This window comes from Cotesia typhae, unplaced genomic scaffold (assembly GCF_013202065.1).
Source record: "Cotesia typhae breed Kobodo isofemale line unplaced genomic scaffold, CoteBio_Ctyphae scaffold_152, whole genome shotgun sequence".
Classification (NCBI taxonomy): Eukaryota; Metazoa; Arthropoda; class Insecta; order Hymenoptera; family Braconidae; genus Cotesia; species Cotesia typhae.
Window position 1 is genome coordinate 240,193 of NW_027423776.1, and position 27,846 is coordinate 268,038.

Here is a 27,846-nt window from a genome sequence, read left to right on the forward strand (position 1 = left end):
ATTCCAACAATTCTTTATAGTCATCTCGGGGTTGTAGTAACTATCAAAAACAATTAAAAATTTGTCAGAAACAAGAAAATTTTTTTCTTAAAATCGCAGTTAAATCATACCTGTAAGGATTGTGCAATTAAACTAGATATTTCATTTTTTTATCCAAAATGATATCAGCAACAACAGTATCTTCAATTCCAGATTTATAATTAGTTTTATTTATTTCATCCCATGATTTTTAAATCTTCCGAACATTGGTACGTTTGGCCCAGATGACACAGGCCAATATACTTCAAATGCACTTCTCAATATGATCTCAAAAATGTGGTGACGACATGGTAACCAGATTAACTCTCTTCCCAAAGTCTTTTCAATTGCCTTACATGTACCGTTATGAATTCCTGTATAAAGAAAATAGATAACTATCGTTAAATTTAATATTTTCAACAAATTGTAGATTATATTTAAAATCCAAATGAGTAAATAATTCTCAATAATTTCAAAAGTGAAATTCAGTAAGCAATAAAAATTAAACTAGAACGTTAATAATTAAATATTTTTTAGATTAAATTATCATTGATAAGTTACCTGTATTAACTGCCGTCGTGTCAAAACACATCGCCTTAACATAATTAGTAATACCCCATTCACTCAATGTCGATAAAATGGCTGATGTTTGATTGTCTGCCGTCCCAGAATTCATTTTTGGAACCCCAAGTAATTGTTCGGTACCAAATGCAGTTAAAATAACTGGTAGCCGTTCCACAGATTTTGATCCAACAAGGTCATTCAGCATTTTTCCGTCCCAATGCACAACGTATTTATCGTGTGTCTTAAAGTTGTCATTAAGTCCTTTAGCAATGTCTTCTCTTTGAAGCATACGAGCTCGTTGAATTGAACTATAACTGAGCGTTGTATCTTCAATTTTAATACCTACTGCTAGTAAAACCGGAGCAATAATAAACATCGCATTTCTACTGCTGACATTAGCTCGGTCGAGTCCAAAAATGACTTCAGGAGTTAAGACATCAAGTTTTGCTCGTTTTGTCGGAATTGGAGGTTCATACTCTGAATCAGATCCAAAATTTGTAACTCCACTTAATGTATACGTAGAGAACGACTCTGATTTTTCACTTGGAACAATCGCATGACTGGTAGACGGTTGATCTAAGTCTGGAATAAGATCTGTTTTATAAATTAAACGAAGAAAATGTATAGAATTTATTCATTTTGATGACAAATAATTAAGAAAGGACTCCAAAAATTGTCTAGTCAAATGTCATCTAGTCATCTATGAAAAGTTACACTACTACCTGACTTTATAATAACTAAATATCTCAGATACTTACTACTCTCATCTATTCCCATCATAGTTGTGGTTAAGTTTGATACAGGTACATTATTAGAAAGAATCTCTTTATGGGTACCGAATTTTTGATCCAAATACAACTTTCTAATATTATCATCAAGCACTTTTAAGGATTTTTCGCTCACAATGTCGAATAATTGTTCAAGATCAGTCTGAAATTTCATTTCCTTTTGGTTTTGCGCTGAATTCTTTTTATCGAAATTTTTTTGTAATTTTAACCATTGACTGTGATAGCGAAGAAATTTTTGACTGCATTAGGAGCTCCACTAGTTGGAATCTGATTTTTTCTCCACAGTTCAATAACTTGGTCAACTGAATTTTTAGCACTTTGTTTGATTGAATACTTTAAAATTTTAAGTTGGTAGAAAAACACACGCATAACCTCTTTCACTTTTGGTAACTTACGTTCCGAAATTCTTTGTAGAGGTATTCCGATAAAACGTATTTCTTTATTCATTGTAGGTTAATTGATGATAAATAAATTTATGTGATGATTATAAGACTTATTTAAAATGAATTATTTTATTACGTATTCAAGATGATCAGTTTTAGGAACACTGAAAATACGGTATTAAATGGGTAGATACTGAAGATAGTTGAGAGTAAAAAACATAGATGGCGTTAGTTTCAGAAGACAAACAGAAGAAGAAATGGAATTCAAAACAAAAATCCCCTCGAACGAAAATTTTATGTATATTTTGTGAAAAACAATTTAAAAATACGCACTGAACAAATTTCATAATAATAAATGACAACGCGATTAAGATTTTAAATTATTAAAGATAAAATTAAAAAAATATTATTAGAATAAAAACTTTCAAATGAATTTTTGAACAGAAAACATCTATAGGAGTTGCTTTTATAATAAAAACTCAAATTTGTCTAAATTTCCTTGAAACTCACAGAATAAATTGAAATTTTTCGAATTATTGATCAAAATCTAGAAAAATTGATATGCATTGATGTTTGACGATGAATATCTCGTAAACGCTCAACTTGATCGAAAAATCATAAGAGACCATTTTTATAGAGCAGTAAATTTCCTACAAAACTATGAGTTTCATCATTCATAATGATTTTTTTCATTGAGTTATAAAATTCATAAGAAATAAAAAATTTTCCCAAAAATAATCAAACTTTAACCGTTAATATCTTTTAAACGGTTGGGTTTACGAAAAAAATCGTAAGAGACCTTTTTGTAGAGCATTCAATTTCCTATAAAATCTAAGGAACAAGATATTTTTTCAAGTAGTTGGAAGCGAGATATAAATTTTTCTATCTGATAATAAGATAAAATAGAAAACTGTAAGAAGGAGGACCTTCCCGTTACAATTAAGAACTCATGCTTGGAGAGGCTTTCTTAGAGGTGTCTAGGAACCTATTTTTCAGAGTACCAAACGAAAAAAAAAATATTCTTTTTTTTTGAATCACCCTATTACTCACAAATGTAATTGTAATTTAACATCCTGTATTTTCTTATTTTAATCCAATGGTTATTATAAAAATTGAAACACTTTTATTTTTTAACAATTTATAGTTTATTGTTATTTTTTATTATTATTATTATTATTATTATTTATATTTATTTTAAAACTGATGATAAATATTTCACGAGCAATAAAAAGAAATTATTATTAAAATAAATAATTTTATTTAAATAATTATAATAAAAATATTGATTGCACAGATACTTTTAATTTAAATCACTGAATAATTATTATAATTTAAAAAACAATAAATTAATATTTTTACCATAGTTTTATATGACTTGTATAATGGAGTACATATCATCTACTTATATACAAGAGAAAAATGTATGCTTTCACAGGGAGCTCTTTAATGCTACGAGGATCCGGTGTTAAAGTTGTAAATGCATGTGTATCCGCCATCTATTAGATTTTCAATACATTAATTTAGGAAATCTGTTTTACTCTCAATTTCCACGATTAGTTTTGTCGCAACCAGGTGGCACGACGCGATAATGTTTAGTACAACCACTTGGCCAACCTTAACATACGAAATCTCATATACAGGTATGCAAAATGTCGCACACCCGCGCTACAAACAGCACAATGACGTCACACCAATCACATCACGTTTTACATCACGTGACTTTTATGTAATTTAGGATCACTTTTATTTATTAAATTATTTTAATTTTTAAGAACAAAATCGAAAAATTTTTCTTCCAAAAATTTTAAAAAATTATATAGAATGTAAAAATATCAACAGTTTATGAATATCAAAATCATGCAAATACCCAATTCTTTGTTTACTTCACGGAGCTTAGATAGAAGGAGCTCGAACGTATAGTATCAGAAGTGTCCACGAAAAGTAGAGAAAATAAAGTTTCATTACAGAGTGCGCTGCTACTGCTGCAATCCAGTTTTTGAATTTAGCGGTTAAGAGTATAAGTATAACGAGGAGTAAGCTATACTTAACCTACAACTCCAATGTTTACAGATTTTCCAATAAATAATTAAGAATTCGAAAATAATATTGAAATAACAAGTTAACGGCACATTTAATTTTTAACTAAATTGTTACTTTTATAATGACTTAATTATTTTAAAATTTTTGAGCAAATAATAAATTATTTCATATAAAAAACTGAACATATTAAGAGAAGGACCTGTTGAATAGATTTAAAATTATTAAATTTATTTTCTAAAAGAAGCCTTATAATTATAAAATACCAAAAATAGTATTAACGATGAATTCCTTGGTCTGTTTATAATTAGCAGGCATAGAAGTGAAGTATGAAAAAAATAATTTCTATAAAGATAAAAAATCAAATAATAAACGTAAACATCTATTAAAAATATATATTGTTACTTAAATGTTTTTTTTTTTTTTTACATAAAAACTCTGCATAAAAATAATTAATAACTATAAAAGTTATCATTATAAAATTGTTAAGTTTGACGAACATTTGTAAAAATCTTTTAAAACTCCGATAAGCACAACTTATACTAATTTTGAAATTTTACGTAATTTTTTATTTTTAATACTTTTTGCTTATAATTCTTATTAATATGATTAGCTAAGAAATGACCTCTAATAGTTATAAAGTAATTTAATATTTTTTCATCAACGTGAATTGATGTTCTTGGCAACCAACGAAAGGTAGTGATTTTTCTTCTGCGACTTTATCTAAAATACAATTCATCGTATCAAACCTAACTGTCTTTGTCCCAACAACAGTCAATACAATATTTTCCAATTGCTGGATCAAAGAATATAGATTATTACTTGGACGTATACATTGTTCACTCATTAGATCAATGACTCGATCTCTATGAGAAGATTTATCAGACTCTAGACTCGCCAAGCAAAGATGACACCGAGAAAATCGCTGCATTTTTCTGGCAACGTAACCAGCAATATACGACACAACAAACTCGCTTGTACTAACAACATCGTAGTCATGATGTTCATGAGGATCATTAGCCTGTAATCCATCAGCAATAGCAGAATCCAAATTAACATTATTGTTTTCATCTTCACTAGAGTCAACTAAACTCTCAAAAGGTTTTTAGCTACACTCCTTTTTCAAGAAAATTCATAGTCCTTGACTTTGATGAATCATTGGTGGCAGACGTGACGTCAGTGTCATCTTCACTCGTATCAACTAAATTCTCAAAATGACTCACTGCGACGCTTTTTCTTCGGTAAATATCGTCTTCTTCAATAAATCCATTGTCAATTATAGAATCTAATTTCTGTAGCCACTTTGATTTTTTATCTTGAATTAGCATCAGTGATTCTTTTGTCTCCATCAATGATTGCAAAAGTTCAACGGCAGTTACATTTGATCCTTTTGGTGGCGTAACTAAAGAATAGGAGCAGAGTAATCTGAATACTTGTCCAAATATGATAGGATCTGGATGTTCATTACACCCACAAGCACTCCTTACGATCCCAAAAAATTGCTATAAAGTATGAACAAATGAGAAATTTAAAAAATTTATGAAAGCTATAGAGCCGTTTAAAAATATTGATTGAAAAGAATTAAAAATGATGAAATTCAAATTTTTTCAATAATTTTAATTCTTTTGATTGTATATATAGATATACAGTTTGCATGGAGTGATCACTTTTCAATTCTTTTCAATCAGTTTTTTAAACCAGGGAGACTCTATGAGAGTATGATATTTCGAGAAGTGACTGTATACAATTAAATCTTCATTGTACTTACTTCTAACTTGTCTTGATTAAGACGGGCAGTCATTAAATAGTCAAAATTACATTTTTCAGTCAAAAAATCCAATAGTTCAAGTGTCCCTCCTAAAGTAATCTTCAATCCTGTTAGCGTGCTTTTGGTAATAGCGAGAAAAAATGTTTTTCAATACTGTCATCACTTTCTACATTTTGATTTTTCTTCTTGCGACATTTGTTTTTGTTATCAACAGCTTCAGCTTCCCATTCTCTCAAATATTTGTCAAATTCTTTGATAATCTACAGCGTAAAAATAGAACTATATCAAGAAGTGTTGGTGAATTGGAAAATGTTCATGCAATGAAATAATTTGAAGTGAATGGTTATTACATATGTACATGTGATTATTAATTTTAAATTCATAACGAAAAATGAAATTCATAACAATACATAAGAAAACAGAGCGGCAAAGCATTACTAACTCAAATTATAAGAAATGTTTTGTCTTAGATTTAGTAAAAGATGTATGATGCATAAAATATTAATTATTTTTTTACTAAATATTGGGAATCAACATACTACAAAATTGTTTGTTATTATTTGTTATTGTTATTGCCGAATGAAGAACATTGAGTATCTGAACTGTGAATAGATGTGTGTAAAAGTGTGACTCTCCTCTCTCTTCAATTTTATATTGTTTACTTACTCCTTCTGATAAATATTGTGATGGAGAAAAAAACTTTCGAAGGTATTGATATTCGTTTTATGCGCCGTTAGCTGTGATATACCGATTTCATTTCCACTTGGTCTTTAACTGAAATAATCAATTATTTCTACTTTATTGAAAATAATACAATACCTGTCTCATTGGACATTCGTCATTAGAACGTAAAGCAGATTCAGGAGTGCGAGAACTCATCGCCTTTATCAAATTATCTACTCTTTCCATAAATTTGATAGTGGGTCCACAATCTTGCAGTTCGGTGCAATCGTTTTGCCAAGTCATCATAGCAACTCTTAATGGTTTAGAGAATAACTAAAAGAATAAAAAATTGCAATTTCTGTTGAAATTAAATTTTGATTTTTCAGTGAGGTAGTCGTTCTTCGGAAATAGTAATGTCGGAAAATTCTAAACTTTTGTATACTTAATAAGGATATTGAAATGCACTAACCCTTTAAATTTGAAATTGATTAACTATCCCTAATGCGAGATTATTGCAATTTAAAGAATGACCAAACCGCATATTCTTGTTTTCACGCTGAATAGACGGTCTGATTGATTTAAAAACAAATATTATACGAATTTATATATTCAAATCCGAAGAAAAAAATAGGCATTTCCGGCCTCTTAGTTTTCTTCCGAAATTATTATTAAGTTAGTATAGTGAACGTAAATGGAATACCAAATTCGCGATAATTATGAAAAAGCTGAACTACCAATGAATGAATAAAGAGACCAATGGCGGAATCTGTATTTTACAAGGCAACTGTTTCAACTAATATTAATTTTTCATGAAAATAAAAGAATCAGATAAAAAGTTAAAGATTAAAGATTAAAGTTTACTTACTTCTTCCGCTAAACGAACATTCATTTTTGATATCCTTCGGGGTGTATATGTTCAGGTGTTAATTTGTACGAAACTTTCAAGTTAGGTCTATATTGAAGCTCGTGTTGCAATAAAACTTCCCAATGGATTTTTTTCACAATCCCATCAGGGGTCTAAAAATGTATTAAGCTATTTAATTACCGTAATGAGAACAATTTTTCATACCAAACATGATATTTTTTCTTACTAAATATTACGCATCGTCAATTTACATACTATTTACAAAATTATAAACATATATATTTGACTTCTTACCCAAAACGAAGGTCCCTCAAGAATTTTGGTTCGGAAACACTTCAGCAAATGAGGAAAGTCTGACATAAACCATAGTTGTCTAGATGTATCATAAGGATGCGTATAACTGAATTTTTGGTCTTCGATACCAAAAATTTTCCACGCTCCGCGGTTCCACTGAGCACCATCCGAGGTGACAACATCTACTTGCATTCCAGCTTTCTCTAACTGGATGATGCAGTCTATGATTAATTTATGCAGAACGTCTTTCGTCACTGCACTTTTGCTTAAAAATATCCCAACACTTGGACCCATGTACCACGGAAGGGTTGGTACATAAAAACTAGTGCATGATCAGCTCTCTCGTTTATTAAGTTTTGTGGCGTGTAACTGCCTAAATTGACGAAGCCATTAAACTCCATAGTTTTAGTATTTAATTTTACAGCTTCGCTTAAAGCGATTTCGTCAATTAATAAGGTACCTGCGAAAACACGAAGATGAAAGTTAGTGTAATAAAATGCTTGGAGTACTTGTATTAAAAATTGTAAGCAAAAGTAATTTATTTCTAATTAAGCTATGTTAATAATGCATTATCTACGTATTAATAAGCATATTAGCAAAAATGATATTAAGCCTATGTAAATTATTCGAAATTTAGTACTACGCAATTTCTTTGTAAATGTAAAAATGACACAATGTGTATCATTGTTGTGTATGTCATAATTGTATTACTGTAACAAATGCTTTTTGAAAAATAATAGAAATAAAAAGTGGATAATTTATAACGCTAATAAAGCTCAACAGCTCATATTCACGTATAGTTTAACGTAATGTTTCGAAGAAGCAATTGTTATATTGTCTTTGCATTGATTGTTAGTAACCAACTGTAGAAAAATTGTTAGTATCGCAAAGTTTACCACGTGTCACGTAAAATAAATTATACCCCTTTTGTCATAACTTTCCATTCGCGATGCCTTCAAACGGAGAGTGTCAAATATAGCTTTCGGAAAACCAAAAGCGCTATCTAATTTGTTTATGTATCTGTTTAGTGTGTCCTTACAAGGTAATGGTAATATTTGACGTTCACGCAATTTATCATAAACCGCAGGACCTTTAATTCTAATCATTAGACACTCATATACCCACTCAATAGTATAACGTCGTTGTTTCGAATTTTTGACTTTAGTAGCTTGAAAACAAGCACGAACTGCTTGTTTTTGGGCTTCTGGGAGATCCGCGATTTCTTCTTCAATAACACTATCTTTGATTACAGCACACTGGTGTTTTAATTGTTCCATCTTTTCCTTCAATTGATGATTCTGTAGAACAACAAATAGTATAACAGCAATTACATTATAAAACCAATATTACCTTTTTCTTCAGACGATGTAAATTTTTTTGTTTTACATGCAGTTTACGTTTAATCGTAATGTAACGTTTCGTTATATCGTTGTTTTTTCGTTTTGACGACATTAACAATCTTTTTCGTAAGGATCGACAACTGAAACATCGATTCATTTTCATAAATCTTTTATATTTTTCGGGTGATTGTAAAATACCATCACACCTGGTTGAACACCTACAAAAAAAGATAAAATTCGTAATTCATTTTATTCATTACTTCACAAGGAAATGAAGATAATAAAAACCTTCCGTTGTTCACTCCAGCACCACTGCAAAACTGCGATTTTTCAATTTCTTGGAGCATATTAAAAAAATGTATTACTGATGTTAATGAATAATTGTAATTAACAGTCACCCCTGTTTCCATAACAGTTATCTAAATAATAAATGATAAAAATTGAAAGATAAAATTTATATTTCCGGCCGATAATATACTAAAGTCTAAGTACCTGAATAATTAGATTATTACTAATTTTAACTTCTAATTTTAGTTTTTTCAAAAACTATCTATGTAATATAGAATTAAAAGTTTTTGTGGTTCTGATTGTTTTGACCAACACCAATTTTGTGGTAAACCTTGATCTTTCAGTGCTTGCAATATTGTAGTTAACGAAAACGTTCCAGGATTGTCATCAAAAGCTGCAGGACGATAATTTTCTTCGCATAATATTTGCCATTCCAACTCAAGATCTCCAGTATGACTTGTTGTATCTTCAATTATTTCATTTACGATACTTGAACTATACATTTGTTGGCGACAATCGGAAAAATTGTCACTTATGTTGCTGTTCTCTTCCATATGTTTTCCGGCAGAACAGCCAGTATCAAGTTCTTCGTTTATAACCACTTCCTCCGAAACTATTTGCATAGGTAAAGGATTTGTATTTGAAGAATCTAATACACGTGCATCATGGTGGTCTACGATCATATTTGCCTGTACAGGAATTGCACCTGCCTTTAAGTGGAATCTTTCTTTTGGTAAATCAAAAACCTCACCATTTGGCAAGTTTATTCTGTCAAATGTTCTAATGATATCATCATCTTTAAAATGCAATTCACAGACAAAGTTTTTATGAAGAAGATGTTGTGACAATGCCAAGTTCCAATTTTTTAATGCATCGGGACACTAATTTAAGAAAAAATTATATTTCCAACGATTATTCAGATATTAGTACGCATCTATTACGCTGAATCAAAAAAATGTGCAATTTCTCTTTTTTTTTTTATACTTTAAAGTTTGAAGTGTTAGCAAAAACAGGGGAAAAATGCTAGCACGGGTAAATGCTAATAGCCACACTCATAGAAATTTGTTTGAAAAAAAAAAATTTAAATAAATAAATAACTGTGATGTCTTTAATCAATTATAACTTTTAAAAATTTTATATCTTATTTATCCTCAACTTTCATTCTATTAATTATTGATTATAATTCCCGTAATTTTTGATTTTATAAACTAGTGATTACAAAATAAAACTCGACTCTTTATTGAAAAATCACAGAATATAAATTAATTAACTCTTATTATTACTTAATTTAAATTATATATTATTAACTTATAATAAAATGGATTGAACTTATTGGTTATATTACCTTGGGTACTTGAAATAAAGTCGTTTGACGACGGTTTAATTCAACGTTTCGTTTTCTTTCAGCAGTTGAGCCACTTAAGCAATTTTTAACTGAACACTTTTTGACCATTTTCTTAAATTATTTTATCAATTATTTTCACACTTTAACAGCACTGTCCAAGCAAACTTAATTTTACATTTGTTTATGTTTACATACTTCATAAAATCTTAACGGCTTTTTGTGACGTCACAGAGATTGTAGTGATCGTTGCGCTACTCTGGTGGTGAAAATAGGTACATGTTATTTGCTGCTGTTTTTGAGGACACATTTTATACCAAATGACCTATGCCGTTCGAGCTCCTTCTATCTAAGCTCCGTGTTCTGGGACATAACAACTTTCCGCCTAAAGGTGTAACCTCATACTGACGCTTGACGCTGGTGTTACGTCCCCACCTGCATTCGCAGATGTCTCTGATAGCGAATACGCGCGCTCATTTAAACTCTAACAATTGTACAATAATTTCATAAACTTTCATTTCTTTATAAATATAATGTTAAATGATAAGTAAAGAATTCCAAATGTTAAACATTAAATACTAAATATAGAAATAGAAAATGATAAGAAAAGTGAAACTCAGCCAACACCTGAGTAAACAAAATATTTTTAAGTTTACATCAACATTTTCTCACCAAGAATGTTAATGGTAAATGATTTATTTTGTAAGACAACTAGCGTGGAGTCCATAAGTATATTCGAGAACGTTCGAGGAATGTTCTAAAAAAATAATGATAACGAACGCCTGTGTGTCCTGGACTCCGGAGTTGAGTCAGCGCGGATCATCCGAGTCGGACTCGGAGATGCCACGCATATCAACTCAGGAGAATAGGACATTCGGGGCCTGATACGCAGCCCTACTTCCCGCAGGGCGCGGCCCTTCAACGGGGATATAAGCAGGGTGCACGGGTAGTTCGGGGCTTGTCTTATTGCTACGGCTTCTTAATCTTAACGTCTCACACTTAAGGCTCTTCATAATTTATACTTGTCATGAGACTATTAATTACGGTTACGAAACACTATTACGTACTTCACGACAGTTGTCAAATCATATTCATTAAACGTGTATTTTAAACAGTTAAATAAAGTTATTTATTAATTAAATTCACCGAAGCTAGGTATTTCAGAGTTAATTCGAGAACCTTCTACTTACGACTCTGGAGATCGTAACATCTTTATCTCCAGCTCTAGTTGTTCTACCATCTACCTACAAACCTGTGAGGAAACCGGGACGTAACATTGGTTATGAGCGTCAAATTGTGTCACGTGGTTAATTGGTCTGCCTCCATCTAGTTGCGAATTGTTTTATTGATTCGACCGTTACCTACCGTCGTTTTTTCGCCCGGGAGTATTAAAATACTCGGTACAAGTGCGGGAAAAGGAAATTTGAATTTAAATTAATTATACTGAACGACTTGTTATTTGGTTATTAAATCGTGTAAAATGTACTTATTTCATTTATTGACTAAACATTTAAATATAAGATTATGATTTGAATTACAGAGGGTAGATTATACAGTTCTGGGCTCTCAAGGAGAAGTGAGTTACAAAAATGTCGGCTCGAAATCTCCGACCTCATGTCTCCCCTCCATACGTCACACATATATACTCAAACTATTACAATTCGTACTTCGCTTGACGCTTACACTAATACATACAACTAAACTTATCTCGAAATACACTTATACTTATTGCTTTTCACATGTATATCTACAATATAAGAAACTGAATATATATATATATATATATATATATATATATATATATATCTTTATCAACAAATATTATTGCACTCTCTTGACCATTTTGATTTTTTAAAAATTCAATTGTCGTTTTCCCATCATTATGGAGATTTATGTTTTTAAATCTTTCACTTTGTAATTTTGATTTTAAATCATCAGCAGATGTTATCTTCGGAAGTACTCGATTTTCTTGCCATGTTTGCATTCTTCTTTTAATTTTGTCAAAGCTAATTAAAGTAGCAACTTCTTGATGACTATAAAACAATAATAAAAATTCAGTAAAATAGAATATAAAACTTTTAGAATATAAGGAAGTAAAATCATTATATATTTTTCAGTGTTCATAGTAGAAAAAGTAGTGGCATATTAATAACAAGCTAAATCTTAAATGTTCAGTCAAAAAAGACATGAAACTTTATTATTATTATTATTATTATTATTATTATTATTATTATTATTATTATTATTATTGATATAGCAAATCTATGTTACTACACCGATAAAGAAATTAACTTTATTAAAAAAAAAAAGTTTGTAATAAAGAATATTATTCTAAAGAATTTAATTATGTCAAATTAAATATGAAAATTTGTATTCTATAAAATATTTTTGGATTATAATTAATTTACATAATTAAAAATTGAGCATACTTAATTGAAAACAGTGAAATTTTTTATAATAAACATTTTTGTTCTAGCCCTGATTAAAAATATCGATTGAAAAAAATTAACGCCATGCAAATGGTATATCTATATATACACTACTGGAAAAAATTAAGGGATCAAAAAAAAATTCCAAATTTTTCGGTAGTTTTCAACAGGCCGCAACTTTGAGAGAAATGGTCGTACAGGAAATAAAAAAAAAGGAAATTGTAGCTCCAAGTGGCTAGTTTTTGGATTAGAACTTCAAAATTTTGTAGCCTCCGCGGTTTCTGAGTAATCGTAGAAAAACCGGCAACAAAAAAATTCTCAAAATTTTTTTAGTTTTTTTTTTTTTGGTCTACGGGCGTGGAAAAAGTTTTTTAGCTTAACCCCCATAAGGATCGGATACTTTGTTCATTTAGCTTTAATTTCTTTTTTAAACACCCTGATACGTCCACTCCTCGCTGAGATATCGGTCTTCAAATGGAAAAGGATCTTTTTGTCTTTGATTATCGATATCTCAGCAACCAATGATCGCACAGAAAGTTAAAGGTGGGTTTCAAGAACTAGAATGAATTCCCCTTAACGACTGTCCATTGTTTTTTCGAAAAATAATTTTTTCTTTCCGTCACATGAATTTGAAAATGCAACAAAAAAAGGGCTTTTAGTGGTTTTTTGGAAAATCAAGCGCTGTATCGAAAATAAAGAGGAAACCACTAATGTTAAGTGTGCCTTTTATAGTTCAATATGTCCACAAAAACCCTACAAAGAATCAAATTAATCCAGCCAGCCGTTTTTTTGTTTCACTTGATCGAATTTTTGAAAAAATTAAAGGATCGCGTTTTTTGCTCTGAAAAGCTCATAATTTTTAAAAATGAGAAAAAAAATTGTTTTTTCGAGCTTTTTCCACATTTTTGTTCCAGAAAGTGCTTAAATTGAAAAAAAAAAAAATTTTTTTTGAAATTTTTTCTCTTGAAAAGTTTAAGAAAACAATTACCGCCGGCATTAGCGTTATCCAAAGCGTACCACGTGGAGGTCGCGCGGTCGGATTTACGCTTCTGTGTGTGTGTGTGTGTGTGTGTGTGTGTGTGTGTGTGTGTGTGTGTGTGTGTGTGTGTGTGTGTGTGTGTGTGTGTGTGTGTGTGTGTGTGTGTGTGTGTGTGTGTGTGTGTGTGTGTGTGTGTGTGTGTGTGTGTGTGTGTGTGTGTGTGTGTGTGTGTGTGTGTGTGTGTGTGTGTGTGTGTGTGTGTGTGTGTGTGTGTGTGTGTGTGTGTGTGTGTGTGTGTGTGTGTGTGTGTGTGTGTGTGTGTGTGTGTGTGTGTGTGTGTGTGTGTGTGTGTGTGTGTGTGTGTGTGTGTAAGGTATTTCAGGAGAATTGAGACCCGGTGGCTCGTCAGTTCCACCGTATTTAATGACTCCAAACTCATTCTCTGAAGGTTTTTGTTGGTTCAATACCGGGTATTACCACCCCTGTTTTCAATAACGGCTCTCAAACGTTCAGCCATGTTTATGCAGACGGTAATTTGAGGCTGCGGAATGGTATTCCAAATGTGCTGAAGCGCGCGCTCCAAAGCAGCTAAGTTCTGCAAATTTGGATACTCTCTACGCAACCGACGGCCCATTATGTCCCAAACGTGCTCTATGGGGTTGAGATCTGGACTCATTGCTGGGTGTCGCAACAATGTGATGTCATGCCGCTCAAAGAAGCGCCGGGTAATGTTGGCTGTGTGTGGACGTGCATTATCTTGCATCAATATGAACGACCTCAGATGTTGTCGTCTGTGCAGAACAATGGGCCTTAAAATTTGGTCGATGTAACGTCTAGCTGTCAAATTTTCGCGTACAATTACCAAAGGTGTTCTCCAATTTCGTGAAACGCCGCCCCACACCATAACTGATCCACCGCCGTAGGCAACGACTGGACGGACAAAGTTCTGGCGAAAACGTTCTCCACGACGGCGCCAAACGAGAGGACGTCGATCGTTGCCATACAGATTAAAACGAGACTCATCAGTGAATAAAACATATGTCCATTCCCTCAAGTTCCAATTTCGATGATCGTAAGCATACGCTAAACGAGCTCGACGATGTCTTGCTGTCAACAGGGGTACACGATTAGGATGTCGTGCGTGTAACCCAGTTTCACGAAGACGGTTGATGATTGTTCGAGAGCAAATGTTTCGCACTTGATGCCGTCGTCGCTGTTGCTGTTGTTGTTGCTGTTGTCTGCGATTGGGGAAGTTCCGAGCGACAATATTCGCATTGACGAAAGATTGTCGTCGAACTTCTCTAACAATTGTTCGATCATCGCGGGCATTAGTGACTCGATGGCGACCTTGTCCGGGGCGACGATGATATTGATTCGTCTCTTGGTATCTGGTATAAGCTCGAGATACGACAGATTGACTTACACCCATCCGGATAGCAACTGCATGTTGAGTGTAACCTTCGTCGATAAGAGTCACTAACCGAGCGACTTCCACCTCCGATAAATGTCGTCTAACCATGATTAAGAATCAAAAGTCAGAAATTTTCAATTTTGACGAAAAAATTAAAAAAAATTTTTTTTAGCGCAGAGGGATTAGTTTTGAAAAAAACTGTTGAATGAAGCGATTTGCTAAGGATTCACAAAAAGAAAAGAAAGAAAAAACTCCGAAAAGCGTATGAAAAAAATCGAAATTCGATTGGGGGTATTAACTTTTTTTATTAATTTAATTAAAAGGCGATCAGTAGAATCAAGGAATGCAGCGGTGGAAAGGTGATAAAAATCATTAGGCGATGGTTTTTTGAGTTTCCTTAACTTGTTAAAAAAATTTTTTTTTTTGAAATTTTTTTTTTTGAAAATTTTTTTTTTTTGAATTTTTTTTTTTTGAAAATTTATGCACTTTTGGAACGAAAATGTGGGAAAAGCTCGAAAAAACCATTTTTTTTTCTCATTTTTAAAAATTATGAGCTTTTCAGAGCAAAAACGTGATCCTTTAATTTTTTCAAAAATTCGATCAAGTGAAACAAAAAAACGGCTGGCTGGATTAATTTGATTCTTTGTAGGGTTTTTGTGGACATATTGAACTGTAAAAGGCACACTTAACATTAGTGGTTTCCTCTTTATTTTCGATCCAGCGCTTGATTTTCCAAAAACCACTAAAAGCCCTTTTTTGTTGCATTTTCAAATTCATGTGACGGAAAGAAAAATTTTTTTCGAATAAACAATGGACAGTCGTTAAGGGAATTCATTCTAGTTCTTGAAACCCACCTTTAACTTTCTGTGCGATCATTGGTTGCTGAGATATCGATAATCAAAGACAAAAAGATCCTTTTCCATTTGAAGACCGATATCTCAGCGAGGAGTGGACGTATCAGGGTGTTTAAAAAAGAAATTAAAGCTAAATGAACAAAGTATCCGATCCTTTTGGGGGTTAAGCTAAAAAAATTTTTTCCACGCCCGTAGACCAAAAAAAAAAACTAAAAAAATTTTGAGAATTTTTTTGTTGCTGGTTTTTCTATGATTACTCAGAAACCGCGGAGGCTACAAAATTTTGAAGTTCTAATCCAAAAACTAGACACTTGGAGCTACAATTTCCTTTATTTTTATTTCCTGTACAACCATTTCTCTCAAAGTTACGGCCTGTTGAAAACTACCGAAAAATTTGGAATTTTTTTTTGATCCCTTAATTTTTTCCAGTAGTGTACATACAGAATAATTGAAATTATTGAAAAAAAAATTCAAATCTTACAATAATGAATGTTTCTCAATCAACATTTTTTTATCAGGGAGACTCATTTTTAACTACATTCAATTTTTTTATCTAATACACATAATTAATGAAAAAAATCTGCTATGTATAAAAAATGCTACTTACATTAATGATATTTCATTATAAATTTTTTGAAGATTTCGAAACTCATGTTTCGTTGCGATGTATAAATCACGCATAAACCGTGCTTGATATTCGCTGTCTGGATCTCGCTCATGCGAATGTACACTTTTATCTTCTACATAGGAAAAATCATCAGTAGCAGACAATTTACCTTGAGCATTGCAAGCATCCGATTCAGCTCGGGAACAAATTAAACGTCTGAAACCAATATATTAAATGATGAAGATAATCATTTATTCAGTCCGGCTATGAAAATATAAATACTATAGAATAAATCCACGACTAAACTACTAATGAAAATAATCCGTACATTTTTACTCTAAACTTATGTTTAATATTCTCAGACTGTTTATTGAAAGTATATATATATATATATTAATCTTAAAAAGTTTATTGCTATAGTCACTTAATACATACCTAGCACCATCTTTTAAAGGTCTTCCTTGGCGATAAACGTATCCGTCAAAAACCCTGTCGGGTAAGGACTCAATATAAGAGCTACGATTTCCTTTAGCCATAAAATCTCAAAAAATTGAAAACCTTTGAATATGAAAAAAAAAAAAAAAAAAAAAAACAAATAATAATTAATAAAAATTTGAGAGTAATCGACACCGGAGAAAAAAAAATATTCAGAAAAATTTTTATGAATTGAAATGAGTTTATTCACCTCAACTTGTATATATATATATATATATATATATATATATATATATATATATATATATATATATATATATATAAACAGTTTGCATAGAGGCAATGATGCTCAATTCCTTGAAATTAAAGAATACGCACTCTTTGATCTCTTTAAACTAGAAAAAGAACTTAGTTGTATTTAATATTACAATTTTTTACAGCTAGCGCACTTTTTCGTGTGTTCTTTTTTCGTAATATATAAATATCAAAATGTATTCAAAATATTAACAAATTTTCAATAATGGAGCATTACCCAATTAACAGAAAAAAATTACTATCAAAGAATGAATTTTCTTGACCCAAGAAAATATTCAGAAAAACAAATTTTCTCTTGGCTGAAGTAAAAACTTTCACTATATTTTAGGAAAATTTTTTTATTCAAGAAAATTTTTGTGTTCAAAAATAATAAATCTGTTTCCACATAATTTCTGGGTTCAAGTAAACTTTTTTTCAGTGTATGATTTAGACAAGACATTAGCTTTTTGTAAAATTTAGAATTCAGTGAACAAGCAAGTCTCATTACATATTATGACCCGCTTAAACTGAACATCGCGATTATTTTGGAGAGATTTTGGACCATCGATTGTTTACAGCCATTTTTTCAAACAATTATAAAAAAATTACTTTTATTTGAAAATGGAATTTGTTTATTATATATTATATATTATGGATAACTTCAAGACGAAAATTTTTTTGATAAAAATTCACATATTCTGCTGTTATTTAAAGTAACTTGCAAGCATCATTACGTATACCCGGGAAAAAATGATCAGACCTGATCAGACATGAACAGGCATGAGTCTTCAGCCCTGATCAGACATGAAAAATGACCATGCCTGATCAGGCATGAATTGACCTGATCAGGCCTGATCAGACATGGTCAGGTCTGAAAACCCATTACTATTTTTAATTAATTATTTTGCTTAATTTTATGGTTGTAGTACTTGATAGAGTCGTACGCAATTCTCTATAATAAAATAAAATAAAAAAAAAAATAATTACATATTATTGTAAGGATGTAACACCAGCGGTCAACCATCCAACTACCAACCATGCTCAATGCTGTTTAACTCTGGTGTTATCCGTTTGCCTTGAATTTCCCGCCTGCTGTGCTGCTATATTAGATGTAACAATTCTATGAAGTACATAGAGTATCGAATAAGTTTATGATAAATATAATGTTAAAATTGGTTTTATAATATATTTTGATAGTCCTAATTTATTTATGTAACCGAATCTCATTATAATATCACATTTATTTAAATAATATAATAAGTAATGATTTTCATATTAGGCAGGAGCAGAGCAGACCATAACATCCCATAGAAAATGTAATAAATTTTTTATTTCAAAATTATTTAAATAAACGTAATGTTAAAAATAATTTTGCACTTTTTGTGATGACCAAAAATTTTTTTCGTCAAAGAAAAAATTTTTATCATATCTCTGACTATAGTCAGAGAGGAACAGTCATAAACAGGCATGGTCAGACATGAATAGACATGAACAGGTATGAACAGGCCTGAGCGTATTTAACACTTCAGACATGAACAGGCATGGACAGGTCTGATCAGGCATGGAGAGGTCTGATCAGGCATGGACAGGCCTGAACGTATTTAACACTTTAGACATGAACAGACATGAGCAGGCATGGATAGGTCTGGTCAGGCATGGACAGGCCTGATCAGGCCTGAGCGTATTTAGTACTCCAGATATGAGCAGGCATGAACAGAACTGATCAGGCATGATCATGTATAACTTCAGGCCTGGTCATACATGAACAGGCATGATCAGGTCTAATTTCAGGCCTGATCATACATGAACAGGCATGGTCAGGTCTGATCATTTTTTCCCGGGTTGTTTATACACAGAAAAACTACCTGAAATACTCTAACAACTAATGTTTCAATTTATTCTATGCTTATTACTTTTATAATACTTACTTGTCTTCAGTCATTTTCAATCACTAATGCTGATATCACCTTTAAAAAATTCAATTATTTTCTTCGAGAATTTAATTTAATATTAAAGATTCTTAGTATTAAATTTGTTTTAACAGTATATTATGAAATAAAAATAATTTAAACTAACAATCACAAGTAACCTGCTTTAACTTGCACTCGCGTAACACTTGCCTTCCGTAACTTAAAACTAGCGTCTTTTGTTTGGTATGAATACCACTATCCATCGATACACCAATGCGTAATATATAATTATTATACTCTTAGAAGTTTAAATTGATATTAAAAATTTCTATTATTTATATTATTTTAACAATATTAAAAATTATAAATGCACAGTTTAAATCAACAATCACAAATAACCTATTTTTTCTTACACTCACGCTTCGTTAACCTTCCGTACTTAACTGAAAATTCTTCGATTGTTTAGTGTTATTATACATTTTTTTGTCAATATTACTTAAAGGAATCGTTACTGTTTTACAATTTCTGTCATTAACGACCCACATATTAAAATGTTCAGAATTAAAAGGATATTCGTAAATTGGGCAAATTTTTTTAAATTGTAAGCCTGTTATATAAATATAGTATTTTCACCAAAAGGTTTAAACATTCCTGACACTTGAATAATTTTTTTATTTTTTAATAACACTGTATTATTCGGATGTTTTAATGTAATAATTGCTCCTTTATATTGGACACTTGTAATAGGCGTATTATTAAAGTCATCTTGATGCGATTCTTTGATAATTTTGATAGTAGGTGGAATTGTAACCTTTTCAATGTTTTTATATAATAATTCATTCATCCTTCGACCAAGTTGTGAAATAGGTTTATTTCCATTTCGAATCAGTTTTCCTAGTTTTCCAAGCTCACTTTCAAATGAATAAGTAGATATTTCAGGGATTGAGCATCTCATATTTACAACATCATCAGAAAGATGAATGAGACTTTGCATATTTGACACTAGACATTGTTTACCATATAATGTTTTTGATGTTTTTACGAATATATTTAAACAATGTCTAACTTGTCGTAACTTTGCAACTGCTAGATCTTTTGAAGCTAAAATTCTTATTCCTACATGTAAAAGTAGGAAGTGCTTATAAATATCTGGTGATAAAATTTTCTTGAAGACGATTGGACCAGCATACAATAAAATGAATTGAAATTCAGTAGCTTTAAACTTAGCAAAATCATCTAATAATCTTGTTGTTCTTTGGAAATCTTGCGGAACTTGATATTTTAGTTGTAAAAGTTGATCACAAAGTAGGTCTTTCATTGTCTTACTCAATTTTACTTCTTTAATGCTACCATTAAGCCAGTAATCAAGAATTTTTTTGACTATGCCTAAGTACACCAGGTGCATAGAATCTAATACAAAGTCATTTATCATATCAATAGCAGGCTCAATTTCAAGCAAAGGTGAAACTCCTGTGTGATGTTCAGGATTCCGTTGATCTCTAAACGAATCATTTGTTCTTGGTATGCACTGGTTGTCATCAATGGGATAAATTGTTCGTCGATTTACTCGCTGACCTTTCACCTGACAACGTTCACATGCCCAATAACCTCCATGTCCCTTAATACTTTTAATAAAAGCTCTAGCTGGCCTATCACAAATAAATGCCTTGATTGTTATCTGAAACAATTCATCATTTATTTGGACACCAGATTCTTGAAGATTATTTACTTCTGCAACGAATTTGCCCAAATAATTATTAACATTAGGTGGTTTCTGTTTCCCACAATAAACTGCCACCAAAAAAGGCTTATATACATCCAACTGGTTATAGACTTTACATAATATTGGCCAAAGTTGGACAGAGCTTGATTTATAAAGAGGTACACCATCTACATTTGTTAATAATTGCAGATGACGAACTTCATGCAGCTCTGAATTCACACATTGCTGTAATTTTTTTTCTAATCCAAAGTATACAAAGTCTCCCGAGTCATTATTGTCTAGTTTTTCAATTTCATATTGGCCATTACCAGTACCTAAGAACGTTTTGGCACACTTCGGTAACATAGGGTATTTTTCTCTTCTTAAAATCTCCAATAATGACTCGAGCTGGGTGTGAGGAATCGGAGGACTAGCTAAAGCCCACTGTCGGAGTTCCTCACCATCATTCCAAGGCTCTTCATTACCATTCTCATTCAGTTCTTCACCATCATCAGTTTCTAAGAAATCTGGTGTACTTTCTTCAGACTCAGAAGAAAATTCATCTTCAGAAACTTCATCACTTTCGTTATTGTCCGATACATCACTGTCAAAATCATCATTTAAAAAAATGTCATTATTCAATTCATTATTATATTCTACTGCTGGCTCTTCGAAATTAATAGACACCTGTGATGATTTTGAGGAGTTATGAGATGCCGAAGTACTAACTTGTTGGAATAACTCTCTACGTCTTCTTTGTCTCAATCGAGCCAGTTCGCGAGCTCTATTGAACTTATTAGCATTTAACATTTTCTTTCATTTCATTTAACATAACTTATTCGGTATGAAATGACTCACAATATAATTTTTAAATATTATACTGATGCGATATGTGTAACGAAAGACTGAGCTTCGTAATACTAACTTTTACCGGCACATGCGCAGAAGTACTGAATTCTTCATTTTAATTAAAATACTAGAATAAATTTTTGTTAAATTACAACTTTAAAAACATAAAATTAATAAATCATTTGATCTAAAATAATTTTATTAGTCACTTACCGATCACAAATACCATGGAAAAAATAATTTTTCCTCTTTTATTTTCACTCGAAGCATTTAATTTTCACGTTAGGATTGCCCACTGAGTACCCACACAGATCCCAATCGGGAAAAAACTGACCAAAACTATTTCTTTTATCTTAGGCTTTCCCATTGAGGTCCAATGCAGAGCCCAATTGGGAATAACTGACCAAAACTTTTACTTTTTATCTTGGGTTTACCCATTGAGGCCCAATACAGATCCCAATTGGGAAAAACTGGTTAAAATTTTTTACTGTTGTTTTGGGAATTCCCAATTAGGTCCCACACAGAGCCTGAATGGGAAAAATTAATTACAAATTAATGAATTATTTCTGAGGATTTCCCAATTGGGAACTGATTGGGCCCTCATAAAAATTTCCCTATTGGGAATGCCTCCTTGGAACCCAATAGGGTCCAGATATATACTCTGGGTATTCCCGAAGTAATTTCTAGTCGGGTATAGTTGTTTTAAACTTAACTCAAGAAAAAAAATTTTCAACTTAGAAAATCATTGTGAAAAATCTTTTCTTGAATTACGTAGAGGAATTCTTGAGACAAGTGAAATTTAGAAAAAGCAAGGAAATTCTCTTGATTCAAGATGTTTTCTGCATAATTCAAGATGATCCAATTTTTCAAACTAATATTTTTAACTCAAGTTAATTTTTTTATAATTGTAATAAGCTATTCGGTTTTGGTAAGATTTACCCCCTGAAATTTCTAACTCTCTAGGTTAGTCTTTTAAGACGAGAGTATTCGATTTTCTCATGAATCTCGAACAATAATATAACAAAATATTAAGCTGGTTATTATGATTAAAAACATCATATGCACTTGATTATTATGTAAATTCTATATTTTAAGCTATCATGTAAATTCTTTATTTCTTTTATGTATATATTAGCTGTAATGTGAAGTATAATTTTATATGGATCGTTTTTACCATTCGGCTTTGCGCCTTGGTATTAAAACAAAATAAATAAATAATAAACTCATTTACATGAGTCGTGACGGGTGATAACGTACAAATTCGTATAATTTAATGAATGAAATTGTTTAGCATTTTACATTTAATAATTATCAACATCGCAGATCGAAGTTTTACCAAAAACTAATAGATGATTAATTAAATGATTAAATGATTTTTTTCCAACGAGTATTTGAGCTTCAACAGCTTGAAAATGTATTGAAAGCGATGGCTTTTAGTGTGAAAAAATTTGTTATTAATATAACATACAAAATAATGTCAGTTGCGTCGATTTTCATATAAGCGAGAGGAAACATTTTGTTTTTTGCTAGCAATGGTGTATAACGCATGCGCATTTAGTCCATAAAAAAAGAAAAAGTAAAATCAGAATGAGAAGTAGGTTGATATGAAAACACAATGATAGTAAAGATAAATGTTCTTATAGGCCTGTGTAAGCATGTAAATATTACATATATCATATTACGCAAAAAAAAATCATCTATCGTTGTTATTCTTTAATATTTAAATATGAAAATATTCCTTCTCAATGGTTACACTAAAAATATTGCAAATGAAATATGAACAACAATTGGTTTACTGTTTTTTGCATATGAAAATTCTATAATAATATAAAAATCGTAAAAAAATAAAAAAATAATCGAGTGTTACAATTCTTACTTTATTAATCATCAGAATAAGTAACGATTACTTTTTTTTAGTCATTTGTTAAAGTAATTGAAACAATATTTTTTTGGGGATGGAATATTTTTCTCAATGTTTATCTAATAAAACTTGCCTCTATATAGTTGATTGGTCGTTTTTAAGTAATATATTTTTCTTATCATATCTGCACTAAGAATTTCAATTTTCGGCCCTGTCTCGAGGGAAGAAAGTGAGACTTTACTTTACAAAATTACATATGAAAACAAATAATCATGGATGGACAAATGATTTAAGTTCAAAATTCAATATATATGAATGTTTCTTTTAAATACAATAAAACCGCAAAGTTGGTGCATATATAAAGTACCCGGGAAAAAATGATCAGACCTGACCATGCCTGTTCATGTATGATCAGGCCTGAAATTAGACCTGATCATGCCTGTTCATGTATGACCAGGCCTGAAGTTATACATGATCATGCCTGATCAGTTCTGTTCATGCCTGCTCATATCTGGAGTACTAAATACGCTCAGGCCTGATCAGGCCTGTCCATGCCTGACCAGACCTATCCATGCCTGCTCATGTCTGTTCATGTCTAAAGTGTTAAATACGTTCAGGCCTGTCCATGCCTGATCAGACCTCTCCATGCCTGATCAGACCTGTCCATGCCTGTTCATGTCTGAAGTGTTAAATACGCTCAGGCCTGTTCATACCTGTTCATGTCTATTCATGTCTGACCATGCCTGTTTATGACTGTTCCTCTCTGACTATAGTCAGAGATATGATAAAAATTTTTTCTTTGACGAAAAAAATTTTTGGTCATCACAAAAAGTGCAAAATTATTTTTAACATTACGTTTATTTAAATAATTTTGAAATAAAAAATTTATTACATTTTCTATGGGATGTTATGGTCTGCTCTGCTCCTGCCTAATATGAAAATCATTACTTATTATATTATTTAAATAAATGTGATATTATAATGAGATTCGGTTACATAAATAAATTAGGACTATCAAAATATATTATAAAACCAATTTTAACATTATATTTATCATAAACTTATTCGATACTCTATGTACTTCATAGAATTGTTACATCTAATATAGCAGCACAGCAGGCGGGAAATTCAAGGCAAACGGATAACACCAGAGTTAAACAGCATTGAGCATGGTTGGTAGTTGGATGGTTGACCGCTGGTGTTACATCCTTACAATAATATGTAATTATTTTTTTTTTTATTTTATTTTATTATAGAGAATTGCGTACGACTCTATCAAGTACTACAACCATAAAATTAAGCAAAATAATTAATTAAAAATAGTAATGGGTTTTCAGACCTGACCATGTCTGATCAGGCCTGATCAGGTCAATTCATGCCTGATCAGGCATGGTCATTTTTCATGTCTGATCAGGGCTGAAGACTCATGCCTGTTCATGTCTGATCAGGTCTGATCATTTTTTCCCGGGAATAGAATTTTTTTATTTTTTGAAAAATATAAATTAAAAATATTTTGTATTTTCATAGTTGGATAATATTCATAGATTATTTGTATTTTAAGATACGCGACTCAACAAAAGCAGACACTTTTCAAAAAGTAAATTCTTATAAAAAATTTTTTTTAAAATCCCATCAAGGTATTTTAAAATTTTTTCTTGCAAATTTCTTAAAAAAATTTTTTTTAAATTGACAGCTGTGAAATAATTATTATGGAATTACATACCAAAAATTAATTTTGCTTCTTGATTGAAAAAATGTTAAAATTATCTGACGTGAAAAAAATAACAAATATTTCAGCAAACGAGAAATACACTCTTAACTGTAGGATCTCAAGACAAAGACTGAGTGGCACGCGCGCGTTTAGATCTTGGGCAGAGGCAGAATACCCCTTTCGTGGTCGGTGAATTATGCGCACGCAACATCTATGAAAGGCGGCATATCTGTACATCGAAAACGAAAGGGGTATTGATATTAAAAGAAGGGGTAACCGATAGTAGCTTCTTAGAAATAAGAAAGATTTTTTTCTGTGCTACGACTCAAGTGGCACAAACAAAAATGTTGACTTTTAAGTCATTTTTTTTAAAACCAGAAATTAAAAATAAATAACATTTAACTTGGAAATAAAATTAAGATACATATTATAAAATAAAAAATATATAACTAAAGTTTACAAAATGTTAACAAAAAATCTTTAATGCTGCTTGGTAGCTTAAGTTAATTTAATAATTTTAATCAGCATTTATATCAACTGCCAAAATAAAAAAAATTTTTTTTTTTTGAAATTTTTTTCAGCATTTATATCGACTGCCACAACAAAAAAAAAATTAAAACCGAATTTCAAGTTGTTTAAAAAATAAATAGAAAATCGACATAGATTTTCAAAAAATCTTCATTTTTCTTTTATTATTTTAATTAAAGAAATTTTTTTTAGCATTAATATCGACTACCAAAACGGAAAAAATGTTGAAATCTTTGAATTTTAAACTGTTTTCAGGAAACATAAAAAATCGACATTTGTAGATTTTGAAAAAATCTGAATTTTTATTTTTTATTTTAATTGAGAAATTTTTTTTTAGCATTTATATCGAAAGCCGAAACAAAAAAAGATCAAAATCTTCGAATTTTGAATTTTTTTACAAAAAATAAAAAATCAGAAAATCGACATATGTACATTTTTAAAAAATCTAAATATTGTTTTGATTATTTTAATTGAGGAAATTTTTTCAGCATTTATATCGACTGCCAAACGAAAAAAATGTCAAAATTTCAAATTGTTTTTAGAAAAAATAAAAAATCAGAAAATCGACATATGTAGATTTTAAAAAAATCTTAAATTTTTCTTTTTTGATTTTAATTAAAAAAAAATTGTTTTTGCATTTATATCGACTTCCAAACTAAAAAAACAATCATAATTTTCGAGTTTCAAATTTTTTTTTGGGAAAAAAAAAATTCGAAAAATTGACACATGTAGATTGTCAAAAAAGCTGAAGGTGTCTTTTGCTATCCACTCGTATGATTCAGATGGAAAATATGAAAATATATCACGCGTGAAACATTTATTCGTAATGTGATTGGTTAAGAATAGAATATAAAATTATCATATAATAAACTTTTACTTGTGCGCTTGCGCACACAACGTACACTTAGTTGATATTATTCTACATACTTATTATGGAGTGGCTCATTTTCATTATATATCATCTATAGGTGCAATTTTTGCAATTTAGGTAAATTTATTTATTGATATCCAATATTTTTTAATTAGACAATAAACGACAAATTTCCCAAAGTTCATTTTTATTCAACATTTTTAAGAGTTAATTTAACATTTTTTAGGCATGAATGGTATAACTCATCGTTATTCTAATCATCCTGGTATATGTAAAATGAAATATCATTTCATCTTTGGGTTTAAAAATTACATTAGTTGAAATAATATTATTTTTTTTTACTTATCATACGACGAGCTAAACTGGTGTATGGCCCGCCTTTTTACTATTCAATAGCAGAATATTGTTGAAAAACATAAAAAAGTAACTTTTCATTTCATAATAATTTTTTATATTGGCATAGATTTAAATGCTTATGCATAGGAAGAGACAGATAAGGACGAATTATAATTTTTATGATTTATTTATTTAAAAAGTGTATGCTTAGATATAAAATTAATCTACAACATTCTAATTATGTTTTGAAATGAAATGTAGATTTTTTATTTTAGTTATCAATTTTGAGACAACTTTTATTTGATCATTAAATAGTAAAACAGCGTGCCATACTGATGCCTGCATGATGCGCAGTCTAAGAATTTTAACTTCTTGCCCTTGCAATGTAATATACTGTATTAAATTATCAATACCAGCAACATTCACTTCCAAGTCATCAAAACTATCATTGATGTTTTGATGAAATGCTTTTAAAAATTTACTTACATATGCCAAAAAGTGTGGAATATCCAATATATTATTTTCGTACAGCTGCCATGCTTCAGTAATTTTCTCGTTTATTTCTAACGTTTGCGTATGTGCTGGTCTCGTTACATTATTTCCATTCAATAGTGACTTATACTCAATATGAGTAACTGCTTGTAATTTGGTAAGTTTTTCTAAAATAATAAAATGCCGATAGTATGGGATGCGAAGAAATTTAATCAGGTAAGTATTCA

At 30.7% G+C, this 27,846-nt stretch overlaps 2 protein-coding genes and 1 long non-coding RNA gene across 3 annotated transcripts; all 3 read right to left on the bottom strand.

Moving 5' to 3' along the window:
- Positions 1–210: 210 nt before the first annotated feature.
- Positions 211–2,137, bottom strand: LOC141535876 (uncharacterized). The gene is made up of 3 exons (XM_074256039.1): positions 1,341–2,137; positions 580–1,176; positions 211–392 (listed from the first exon to the last, which is right to left on the bottom strand). The coding sequence occupies exons 1-3, from the start codon at positions 1,522–1,524 to the stop codon at positions 211–213; spliced, it is 963 nt and encodes a 320-aa protein (XP_074112140.1). The 5' UTR covers positions 1,525–2,137.
- Positions 2,138–5,240: 3,103 nt separating this feature from the next.
- LOC141536229 (uncharacterized) lies at positions 5,241–10,887 on the bottom strand. Its single transcript, XM_074256600.1, has 10 exons — positions 10,354–10,887; positions 9,213–9,889; positions 9,009–9,139; positions 8,731–8,938; positions 8,303–8,678; positions 7,381–7,840; positions 7,087–7,238; positions 6,225–6,554; positions 5,559–5,818; positions 5,241–5,292 (listed from the first exon to the last, which is right to left on the bottom strand). The coding sequence occupies exons 3-6, from the start codon at positions 9,128–9,130 to the stop codon at positions 7,647–7,649; spliced, it is 900 nt and encodes a 299-aa protein (XP_074112701.1). The 5' UTR covers positions 9,131–9,139; positions 9,213–9,889; positions 10,354–10,887; the 3' UTR covers positions 5,241–5,292; positions 5,559–5,818; positions 6,225–6,554; positions 7,087–7,238; positions 7,381–7,646.
- A 915-nt stretch (positions 10,888–11,802) lies between these two features.
- Positions 11,803–25,537, bottom strand: LOC141536079 (uncharacterized). Its single transcript, XR_012480685.1, has 4 exons — positions 25,405–25,537; positions 17,066–17,188; positions 16,631–16,846; positions 11,803–12,383 (listed from the first exon to the last, which is right to left on the bottom strand). It is a non-coding gene; the product is annotated as an uncharacterized LOC141536079 (long non-coding RNA).
- Between the last annotated feature and the right edge of the window lie 2,309 nt (positions 25,538–27,846).

Bases quoted from the DNA above. Each gene is read 5' to 3' on its own strand.
- LOC141535876 (XM_074256039.1), bottom strand. From the start codon at position 1,524: ATGAAATTTCAGACTGATCTTGAACAATTATTCGACATTGTGAGCGAA. The intron at 1,177-1,340 runs GTAAGTATCTGA...TTTATAAAACAG, and splicing joins GATGGGAATAGATGAGAGTA to ATCTTATTCCAGACTTAGAT. The intron at 393-579 runs GTAACTTATCAA...TTCTTTATACAG, and splicing joins CACGACGGCAGTTAATACAG to GAATTCATAACGGTACATGT.
- LOC141536229 (XM_074256600.1), bottom strand. From the start codon at position 9,130: ATGGAAACAGGGGTGACTGTTAATTACAATTATTCATTAACATCAGTA. The intron at 8,939-9,008 runs GTTTTTATTATC...CTTTTTTTGTAG, and splicing joins GCTGGAGTGAACAACGGAAG to GTGTTCAACCAGGTGTGATG. The intron at 8,679-8,730 runs GTAATATTGGTT...GTTGTTCTACAG, and splicing joins TACATCGTCTGAAGAAAAAG to AATCATCAATTGAAGGAAAA.